Source organism: Montipora capricornis, chromosome 9, assembly GCF_036669925.1.
Source record: "Montipora capricornis isolate CH-2021 chromosome 9, ASM3666992v2, whole genome shotgun sequence".
In the NCBI taxonomy this organism is placed as follows: domain Eukaryota; kingdom Metazoa; phylum Cnidaria; class Anthozoa; order Scleractinia; family Acroporidae; genus Montipora; species Montipora capricornis.
In genome coordinates, this window is record NC_090891.1 from 25,948,829 (window position 1) to 25,960,606 (window position 11,778).

General features: G+C 36.3%; 1 protein-coding gene across 1 annotated transcript in view; it reads left to right on the forward strand.

The window, feature by feature from the left end:
* The window catches only part of LOC138015618 (protein-serine O-palmitoleoyltransferase porcupine-like), a 14,386-nt gene extending 2,873 nt beyond the window's left edge, over window positions 1-11,513 (forward strand). The window contains exons 3-11 of the mRNA XM_068862703.1: window positions 590-768; window positions 1,963-2,069; window positions 3,072-3,206; window positions 3,730-3,830; window positions 4,980-5,056; window positions 7,875-7,938; window positions 9,731-9,816; window positions 10,015-10,122; window positions 11,277-11,513. Of these exons, the coding sequence (XP_068718804.1) occupies window positions 590-768; window positions 1,963-2,069; window positions 3,072-3,206; window positions 3,730-3,830; window positions 4,980-5,056; window positions 7,875-7,938; window positions 9,731-9,816; window positions 10,015-10,122; window positions 11,277-11,378 (959 nt within the window). The 3' untranslated portion in view covers window positions 11,379-11,513. The remainder of the gene's footprint in view (window positions 1-589; window positions 769-1,962; window positions 2,070-3,071; window positions 3,207-3,729; window positions 3,831-4,979; window positions 5,057-7,874; window positions 7,939-9,730; window positions 9,817-10,014; window positions 10,123-11,276) is intronic.
* Window positions 11,514-11,778: the final 265 nt, after the last annotated feature.

Here is an 11,778-nt window from a genome sequence, read left to right on the forward strand (position 1 = left end):
AAATTGGGGGTAACCATGCATTTTTGAGAGATAATTAAGTTTCAATTTGAGAAAGAATGCCATACATTGCTTTGTATTTTAAAGCTTTTTACAAATATTATTCATGAATTATCTTTGAAAAATTCGTGGTTACCCGCAATTTTCTTTTTGGATTTTAATAACACTTGTTAAGATCTACATTCTCTGCATAATCACACACCGGGGCAAAAATATCGTTAATTAGTAGGCACCGTCCTTAAAGTGATCAAATTTGGGCACTTATCCTGTTACACTTATATTGGTAGATGTAGAGCCAATGTGCTATGGTAATGGACATGCTATTAATAAACTATCATCATCATCATCATCATCATTATTAATATTATTATTACTATTTCACTTCCATGAAAGGAGAGTAGCATTAGACTACTATTGGATACTCCAGGCCATCTTTTTTTGGCTATTTTTTCGCTCCTTTGTATTGATGGTAAAGAATTATAAAATGTCAACTACATGTACATTTATAACAATTTTTTGAAACTGTGCCTTATTTTATATAATTATTTAACGTTGTTTTATTGTTACTTCAGATTGTTTTTTTTGCCTTCAGGTTCGCAGATGGTGCTGGTAATGAAGTTGATCTCTCTGGCATTTGATATAGATAAAGCTGTTATAGGAAGACCAAATATTGTGGAGTATTTTGGTTATACTCTCTCAGTCAGTTCTATAATATTTGGGCCCTTTTTGACTTACTCTGACTACTGCCAGATTCTTGTGGGGAAAAGAATGGTAAGAAATAATTGTTCCAGTGTATTCTTGGTTTTTCATTCTTGTGGAGGCACTTAATTAAGTGTAAGAACTTGTTGGGCACTTTTGGTAAATGGTGCCTACTTATTCAAAGGTATGTTTGCGCGGTTTACTATATATGTGGGAAAAGCAGATCTTAAAAAGTGTTATTGAAATCCAAAAAGAAAATTGGGGGTAACCACACATTTTTGGAAGATAAATTATTAATCAACAATATTATTAATTTTTGTAAAAAGCTTTAAAATACAAAGCAATGTATGGTGTTCTTTTCCAAATTGAAGCTTAATAATGATTATCTCTGAAAAATGCGTGGTTATCCCCAAATTTTTTTTTTGGATACCAAGATCACTTGTTAAGTTCAGCTTTCTTCGCATAGTTTTGAACTGCGCAAAAATATCCAATGTATTAAAGCACCAACCATACGAAATCCGAGTACCTCAAGATGCGCAGAACATAATTTTATGCACAATAACAATAGTAGGCACCGTCCTTAAATGTCATTAACTTTTTCACCCCTGAAAGTTCTGGTTCCTATTGACGAGTAAAATCATCTTGTGTTAGAGAGAGCAAAATCAGGAAGGGTCACCCTTTGAAGGGAAAGGGTTAAAGAGTAGCATTCTGGGAATATTCCATAATCTTGATAATAAATATATTTTTAAATTAATGTTTTGCCCTGTAGTGCTGTAATTTTACAGTAGTGAAGTCAGGGTGGCTTAGTGGTTTATATCTATCAAGCCCCCCACCGCAGCGAGCCGGGGTTCAACTCTGGCCCCGGCCTGCATGTGGGCTGAGTTTCAGTTGATCTCAACCTGATTCGAGGGTTTTTCTCTGAGTACTCCGTTTTTCCTCCCTCGATCATCAAAATCAACTCACAGCTAATTAACATCTAGCTGTAGTGCTGTGCTCCGACATCAAACATGTATAGCGGCAGCCAGAGGCGCCTTTGTATGCTTCCAGCCCGATATCGTGAGCTGCGCCTTTCGCAATTCATTCCTCGATGCTGCAAGTAAAGGGTGATTAGCACTGCCAATTATTATATTATTATTATTATTATTATTATCATTATCATTATCATTACCATTATCATTATCATTATCATTATTATTATTATTAAGTGTTCAGGCATCTCTGTGAGTGGAATTTGTCAGGCAACTGATTTACTTGTTTACATTTCAGAGCTTTTCGTGGTTTCTTGGAGTAATAAGAAGCTGTGTTTTGTCATATTGTTGTCTTATTATGTCGTCTTGTGTTGCCTTGTGGATATTTCCAGAGGATGCATTCAAGTGAGTGTGCCAGTATTTTTAAGAAATGAGGAGGGCAATTGCAATCTTTATAAACCGCAAAACTATGCAAAATTTTGCTCAACCGAAAAACCGCAGGCGAGACCGTGAAAACAAAGTTTTAAAAACGGTACAGTAATTGACCATTTCAAACTCAAATTCATTCACTAGATAATACATACATGTGGAGCATACGAAAACTGGATCAGATGCCAAATCCAAATGCCGCTAATGTATTTTTGCTTGGCAAAAACCAAAAACCAACAGGCAGGTACAAAAGTCGGACTGTATCAACTAAGATTACTCTTCTTGGACCGACCTAAAAAAAAATGATGAGGCCTCAAGAAATCAGCCTAGCCCTAATCTTTAAGCTAACCTTGGAGAAATTGGGGCAAAATCCCCAGGGAGTGGGAAATTTGACCTTTGCCTGCATGGGGTGGGGAAAATTGAACCGAAAGTGTCAAGTTTCAAATGATTTTTTTTTTTCGGGCACCTGAGTTGCTAAGAGCTATAAAACACATGTTTGGACGAGATGGAAGAGTTTAAAGGAAGAGATGTAGCATTTGTGAGTGGTTGGCATACAAAAAAGGTCTTTATTAAAGACAGGAGGAGCCGACGACGATTGTTCTTTAGTAGGGTATGACAGACAAATCCGACAATAGGGTAGGGCATTTGAACACCATTTTGGCCTGACGGGGCGGGAATTTGCACGATCCAATCTTCAAAAGTTCAACTGTCTGGGCTAATTGCCAGGAGGGAGGGGGGGGAAAGGTTGAAGTTTCGAGTTGATCGGCGCATTAGAGTCAACACTCTCATATGTAGGGATCACTTATCTCAAAACTGCCTAATTTTCTGATAAGGTATTAAATGATTTGTGTGCTTAAGCTATTATTATTATCTTTTCCATAAGCAACCACCTCCTGTGAGTGCATGACCACTTTCTCGTGCCCCAAGGGTGGCCATTCATGAGAGAGTTCACTGTGTTAATTTCAAACTTGCCTTTAGATGGTTTTTGGCCTACCAGGCAGCCATGTCCTTTAGATTCAGCCACTACTTTGTAAGCTTCTTGTCGGAATGTACCAGCTTGTTAAGTGGCATTGGAACAGAGGTTAACCAAGAAGGGAAACAAGTTACAATTTGGTAAGGTAACTTGATTCATGTTTTTGTCCCTTGAAACTTCTTAGTGTATATTTATGATCCTGAAGGTCTACTGTTAAATTTTTTAAAATCAGAAGGCTGGTTGAATTGATTCATGATTCACTTCATTTGGCAGCAAACTACAATGGTACCAGGTATGGATTAACTTTCATGGCTTTCAAAGAGCAGGCAGGATTTCTGGTCTTCTTGTAGTGATAATTTTAAGGACAATCACCATCTGCACCATCTTGCAGCTCTTTGTTGTTCATACATTGTGTAAATGTGGAGAGAGAAACGAACAAGCTGGACCTGTTTATCACCCTGGGTGCTGTTTTCTCAGGTGTAATTAGCTGGATGTCTATTTTGATGAGGGAAGAAAAGCAGAGCACCCTGACTGAGAAAAGAAAAATCCTTGAGTTCAGTGAAGGTACACTGAGACTGATCTCTCCTCGGAGGTGAAGAGGTGTAAAAAATCTAAAGTTAAATTAGAAGGTTAATTGATGGTCACATCTTTGTTTCATTTCAGGAGATCAGATGTTGCACGACCCCAGCATGTTGAGCTTCCCCGCTCCTTAGTTGAGGTTGTTGTACACTGGAACATTCCTATGCATGTATTTCTAAGAAATTGTAAGTACCTTTAGTTAAAGTATAGTACAAGATAGCATTTTAGGGTGTGGATAGATTGAAGTCCTGAAATAAAATAATTAAATGCTTTGTCATGCATCACGCAGACTTGTGTGATTTTTTTTTCTACTCTCTTGGGATAGGCAATGAAGACTGCTGGTTTTCAATTGACATTCATTCAACCAAATCGGGTCAGATAAGAGAGTTTTGTGGGATGAAGATTTTTTCATTCACTTTGTAGCTATGGCTAAAATTGGATTGTATTTGTATAGGTAATCAGACGATTTCGAGTTCAATTTGGAATAAATAAGCATAATTGAGTAATTTTTTCGAAGACGACCAAAAGTGCACGAGCCCGTAGGGCGAGTGCAATTTGTAGTCTTTGAAAAAATTTACAAGACTGCTTCATTCCAAATTGCACGAGAAAAATCATGTGATTACTTATTAATAATATACATGAAAAAATTCGAGATGGTTATTAAAGCAGAAGAAACGCACGTGTATGACGCAATCAGGGGAAAATTGCGCCATAATTGCACCATCCAGGGCGTGCACTTGATTTGAAAACAAAAGATTTGATTGGTTCTGATCAAACCCTATTGTTTATTTATAGCCAATCATAATCCAGAATTTCGATGTGTTATTTGCACTCTCTGGTATTTCACTTTTTTCACTGTCTGGTGTATAATAATACACTTTTTGCACTGTGTTACACTTTAATAAACTGCACTGCTGTCAGCCAATCAGAATTGAGTAATTTTTTCATGTATATTATTAACAAAGAATTATATAAATAAAGATGAAGATTTCATTTTAACCCATTAACTGCTGGGAGTGAGACTGCCAAAACACCAGACGACTTTCCTCGTCAACTGGGAGTGTGCGAGGATGCCTGAGGAGTGAATGGCTTTAAAGAATTCCTAATCCATGATACATGTAGCGTCACTCCACTGCTCATAGGTCACAAACAATGATATATCTAATGCCCACTGTAGTACACAGAATTTTTATTGCAAATTGATTTTTTACATAAAACTGAGCCCTGTGGTTATTGCTGCCTTGCGATTCAATCATTCGCTATTTACCTCTGCCTGGCTGATCTAGTGTGATCAGAAATCACTGCCTTCCTCTCTTCCTCTCTCATGTTGCTAGATGTATACAAGAAGGCTCAGCCCTTAGGAAGATTTGTCGCTATCTTGTTAACTTTTGCATGGAGCTCTTTGCTACATGTAAGTATCTGTTGCACCTCTTACTAACTGAGCACAAGGGCCACGCTGGGGAATATTTGCCTGAGGTCATGTCATTACAGACCGAGTGCAGTGAGGTCCATACAAATACAACCAAGGGCCAATATTGCCCAGTACGGTCCCAAGCAAGTGAGGTTTTACAATGTAGTAAGTTGTTTATTAGATGACATGAATGAATCTTCGTAATCTTCGTCTTCCATCATCAAACTTTGAATCATGGTAACCTTTATTTATTTATTTATTTATTTATTTATTTATTTGTTACAAAAACAGAGGCCAAGGGATGAAATGCAAAAAAGTTGAGGATCCCATAGTAAAGCAGATCTATCACCAATATAATGGTACCATTATAATGAAAATAATAATACGAATTAAATTATGGTAATAAGAAATATTAAATATTATTTTATTATTTTATAACAATAAGAACACTGAAATAATATACTTACTTATACATAAAAACTTTTTAGCTAAGGTCTTAAAAGAATTCACACTTGTTGCCTCGCAAAGGGAAAGTGGAAGAGAGTTCCAAGTTCCTTAGTATACAACTCTATGATTCAGAAAATAACTAATAGTATATAATTATTTAAGAACATTCGTTCAAGCATTATCTCATCTTTACAGTTAGCTTATCTATTAATTTTGCCTAAATGAATAGTGATCAGGTTCAACATCTGTGAAGAGCGTTATGTAAAAAAAGTAACATCTGCCAACAATCCCCTTTTTTTCCAATGATAACAAATTTAATTTCTTTAACATGCAAAACTAAATTCCACTTCCTATAGTATTATAATTGTACTGTAACTTAACTTTTTGTGTTTTGCTCAAATTGAATTTCCTGGGAGAGAGGAAAAAATACGGAAAAGGACCGTTTCCATGGTAACGGTTTTTTGCACATCACTGAACACTGTTCACCAGTATTCCACTTCAACTGGCTCTCGGCTGCACTAAAACCTCCATCAACAACTCCACTTTACAACTGCCACTACAACCCACTACGACCTTATGGACTTGCTGAACCTCTGCCTCACATTGATTTTCTTTCAGTACCACAGTAAACACTACAAACATTTACACGGAACCGCTATGGGTTCACTGGTTTCCGTTGTTGTTACCGAATCATTATGCAAAACATTGAGGAACAAGCCCTGGCAAGTTACAAACAAACAATACCACTCTGGTAACGCTACGTTGACAATACTCTATACACAAAGACGAGATCAACGATTTTCACGAACATCTCAACACCCACATTCAGTTTACCAAGGAGATCAAGGATAATGGTAACTAAAGGTTCCTTTTCTTGACTGCTTAGTCATCCGTTACAACACAGACTACAGACATCGGTTTACTGGAAACCCGCCCAAACTGACAGACTCCTTGATGAATCATCTTATAACCCTACTTCACACAAGGCTACTAACAACAATAAGGACCTCAATGAGATGAGCACTACTGGTTTGTGACTCACACGACAGCTTAGCAGACAAACATAAGTACGTAGACAACGTTTTCAGGAAGAACAGCTACAACATTACTGCGACTTTGTTACACGCAACACCGTACAGAACCTAACACAACAAACACTAACCTGACACCTACCACTACAGTGACTATACCCTATATCAAAGGAACCTCTGAAATAGTCGCAAGGATCCTACTGCCTTACAACATCAGTGTTGCTCACAGACCCATCACTACCTTACGAAAGCTACTGACTAACATCAAAGACAAAGACCAACCTAAGGACAGACAAGGAGCAGTTTACAACTGTATAAGATCAAATGCTGTGACTGCTAGGCCACTTATATCTGTGAGACCGGCAGAAATTTGAACACTAGACTGACTGAACACAGACGAGCAACCAATCACTATTTAGTCCCTACGGCCAATTACATCTAGGCTCAACTTACAGTCGACCAACATCACAAATAAGTTGACCAATGACATCTACCACCAGAGTTCTTATAGTATCTACTGAAGTTACACAAATCACTTGACTCTGAAGATGATTTCCGCTCAGGGTGCCGAAACGTCAGTCAATGCCATCTCAAACAGTCCTTCTCAGGACTACACTCACCTGGACGATCGTACTTTACTTAACACCTTCCATCTCAAACAGTCTTTCTCAGGACTACACTCACCCGGACGATCGTACTTTACTTAATTATGATTTGAACATTACGGTCATTCTTGAGTATGGGTTTTTTTTTAAATCTCTTGAATTCCTGAGTCCAAGTCCTGCTATGACCACAAAGCTACTACAATAATAATTATTATCATAATGGTAGTAATTGTAGCAGCTATTGCATTAATAATTACTACATTGTAACACAGTTTAATACAATTATTAATATATTAATAATTTTAAATTAAATTACCATAATATATAATAATTAATAAGTCACATGTAAATAATGTACAGTATTAATTATTGTTATTAATATTAATTATTATTGTACATGTAGTAATAATCAGCGAGGTGATGATAATTGAAGTACTGTGATTACAGTTCCAGTTCAACTCTTAATAGCCCAGTTGATAATTTACACATTTTTGTACATTGTATTCCTTTGCATTGTTCTTTATAATGGCCTCAAAAAGTTTCTGTCAGGGGGGCAGTCATATAAAGTAGGTAATAATTTAGTACATGTAAATTTTAATTTTTGTCATCTAAGGTGATGTTGGGTTGTAACCTGTTAGGCTGAATTTCTTACAAAGCTGATCTATTTTATGGGAGTCACTAGGTTTATAAGTAATGTGTTACTCAAAACCAAGGGACAGCACTGCTTTCTTTCAGGGTATCAATTTCCAACTTGCTGCAGTATTGATTTCCATTGGAACATATGCATACATTGAGCATGGTAAGTCTTAACAAATCCACTCATGCAATTTTTTTAAAATTTTTATTAACTCCCTTTTACAATATATACATTCTTTACCCATACACCCTTACACCCAAGCAAAAAAAGAAAAACACTAGACTAGTAAGTCTAGTATGTTACACTATATTACAATTGTAACTTTACTCCACTATACCTTACCACAACAACGATACAGTCTACACCGGGCTAATTAGCGTACTTAATTATTATAATGCCAAAGCACTCATGGGCATAAAGCTTTTTTTGTGTGTTTTTGTTGGCCCATGATGGTGATTGCATGAGTGTGCACAAACAAAGAACTGGAAACAAGATGCACTAAAATGAAAGCGTAATGCAAAAGAGTGTTCTCTTCAATCCACTCAGGCTGGCATATGTTGCCTGTTTTAGACTTGCTGTTTTTTTTTTTTTTTTGCTTATTATTTGTAACAGTGTAATACCGTTTTGTTTTTTTTACTTTCACTTCCCAACAGCGTAATACCTGTTTCTTTTCGCTTGCAACATTTTTCTTAGTTAACAGCCTCTTGTTTTGGGAGGGGAGGGCCGGTCAACGGAAAGGGCAGCAATGAGATTTTCTTTACTTTGCCCTATGCAGTCTTCAATGCCGTGCATATTTAAACGTCTCTTCAATCTGTGAAATGTACTAAATTTACAACAAAACAGCGGTACACGTCTACAGGTGCTTTTAGTTTTCCCGCTTAACAAACATACTTTATTCTTGAGAGTAGCCCTTACGCTATCCCAACGTAATAACCAAAAAAAAGAAAATAGTTAAATCTATACTGGGCATGGTATACAGGCTGGTCCCACTAACCCAGATATGTCGAGGATTGACTCTAATTAGATGCATGCAGATTTTTAATTAGTGTCAAGTGTCCTTAATACCTGTACTTTTCTCCTCAAATGTGACATTACTGATATCTAGAAAGATACCAGAGAAATGTCAGCAGGTGTCCTCCTAAATCTTCTGTTCATTGACAAGTAAACATTAAAATGTTGCAATTACCCTAACTTTCAAATAATGCTATAGCTATTAATGTTCATTAGATTGTTGTAAATAAATTATTCATAGTTCATGCTTAGACTTAATTAATGGGACATGTCAATGACTCTTATCAAAATCTGCTTGGATCTAATTACAGTGGAGTCAAAGATTAGGATGAACATTTTTCTGATACCAAACCCTGTGTCCCCTGAATATTGGTGTCGTCCGTGGAGATGTAAGACCCTTTTACAGAATTAAACCAAACGCTTGTTAAGATCTCTTCCTGCTAAATAGCTGCAATCATGACAATTATACTGAGTGTCCTATTTTTTATCAACAAAATGGTTTTGTCAAGTCAGCCAGTTAAGGCAAACTCCATCGATCAAGTGGCAACAAGATGATGATGATGATGAATTATTATTATTATTATTATTATTATTATTATTATTATTATTATTACATGTGTGTATTATTATTATTAATTTAGCATTATTAGTGGTAGTGGTAGTAGTAGTAGTATCGTTAAGTTTTTAGCATGATGGCTTCCTTTGGTCAGAGCTATTTAATTACTGACTGTTACCCGGTGGTTTCCAGACTCCTCAGATTCCGTGATCTTCCTGATTATTCTTGCTGTTCTAAGCCAACAAACGTTCTCTAAAAGGAGCACACTTCCATCACATGCCACCACATTTGTTGCCCATTATTATAATTAATTTGAATCTTAAATTACTATTGTTAGTATCCTTAACCATTACATGTACCTTGTACCTAAAAATGTTGCATTTTTAGAGTTTCGTAAAAGCCTTGGCAGAATGTTTAATGCCTGTATAATGGCGAGGAAATGCAGACTGGAATGTGGTCACAGATACACTGAGGTAAGCTTTGTAATTGATCTAATTTGATAACCCGTTCCCAGTCCTCTGCCTGAACCATCCTTGACTTCTCACCTACCATATCTCACTCTCATTGATCATTAATTTTCATTAAATATAAAATAAATTTAACAACAATTTATCATGCATGAAACATGCTAATAGCACTGATCAATGAAACATGTATTTTAATGTTTTCAGACAAACTTTTGGGTAATTGCTACAAACCTTGGATTTAGCTTTCTCTCCATTTTTCATCTGGCATATCTGGGGATCATGTTTGGAGGAGACACAGAATTACAAGAAAGAGTAAGGAAATATTTTTGTCTTTATTTTTTTCTTTCTCCAGATTTTTCCCCTATAGTTAATATTGGTAAAATTCTACACATAATAAAAAGGCGGCCGACTTCTTCACTCAGAGAAGTTGGCTACTTTTTTTCCCTAAACTGATTTGCAATTATTATTGCAACATGAAGTTGTCTAAACGTGATCGTCATTCAAATCATTTGCTTTTGAAATGCAAGGTGCCACAGACTCATTTGGCCCCTTTTTGATACAGTCAGTTACTATACTCAAACGACCTTTGACTTGAGCTTCTTCACGCAGCTACAGAGTCAAATAACAACTGACAGCTTAGCTCATAACTGCATCGTGCAGTCACACTTAAGGCATATCTATGATGCGACCAACCACTCACCTTTCACTCACTTGGGTGGTTGGATGGCCGCATCATAGATATGCCTAAGTGTGACTGCGCGATGCAGTTATGAGTTATGCTGTCAGTCGGTACTTGACTCTGTAGCTGCATGATGCAGCTCAAGTCAAAGACCCACATAATTTCACCCTTCAACTCACCACAGAGTCTCCAGTAACTTAGCGGTTAGAGCATCCGACTAGATCATGGAGGGTCGTGGGTTTGAATCCCATCTGGGGCTCCGATTTTTCTAAGTTACTAGTGGGTTCAGTTGTAAAGCCTTTCATTTAATATGTACAAATAAGCTAGTGCAATTATTGAATTTGCAGAATTAAAATTGACAACAGATTTTGTTATTAAATCATGAAAAACATATTGCACCAGTTAGTAACAGCTAAAGAGAACTTTTACCTAGACCCTTAAATGAATTATACACTGATAAAACGTCATAAAATTATGCATGAGACCAGATAAAAGACTCCTCATTAGAATTCCTTACAATTATAAATAATAGTAATGACTCATTGGCCCAGCTTGTTTTTTTTATATGCTAATATCTTCCTCTCACAATTTGGACTCCCTAGGGACACGCATTTTTTGAAATGTTTTTTGTGCCGTTCAAAAAACGTGCAGCACATGTTTTATCTGGTCTAAAAACATAAGGCATAAACCAGATAAAACACTGCTGCTCGTTTTTTAAACAGTAGTTTGAAGTGACAAGTTGTGCATTCAATATTTCAAAATTTCTTGTGCTTTTTATCTATCACAGGGTTATGGTATGATGCACACATTAAGCAAATGGTCTCACTTGGATTTTGCAAGTCACTGGGTTGCTTTTGCAACTTTTTTACTGAGCAGAGTCATTAGTTAATAATATTTTTATAATAAATTATTGTTGTTAAACCAGTTTGAATGAGTCTCCTTAGTGGTTGTTACTGTCACAATATCAAAGATGTTTGTCCTCAGAAGTTCTACTTAATAAAGGCCGGGTTCACTTATCTAAAAATATAACTACAGTTACGTTGGAGAATCAATGCTCATATTCTTGTCACTGAAATACAGGATCATTTAGGGAGAAATCTCTCACTTTTTGTATGTTCCTAGCCTTTACTTCAGATCTTTTCAAATGGCCAACAATTTGAATTTAACTTCTTTTTACTGTGGCCCTCCATTTTCCTTTATAATTAATAACAATGATAATGAGAATGAGAATATAATTACGTGGGTTATTTCAGCTTTCCAATTTACAGAATTCATTTGTTATCTGAAAG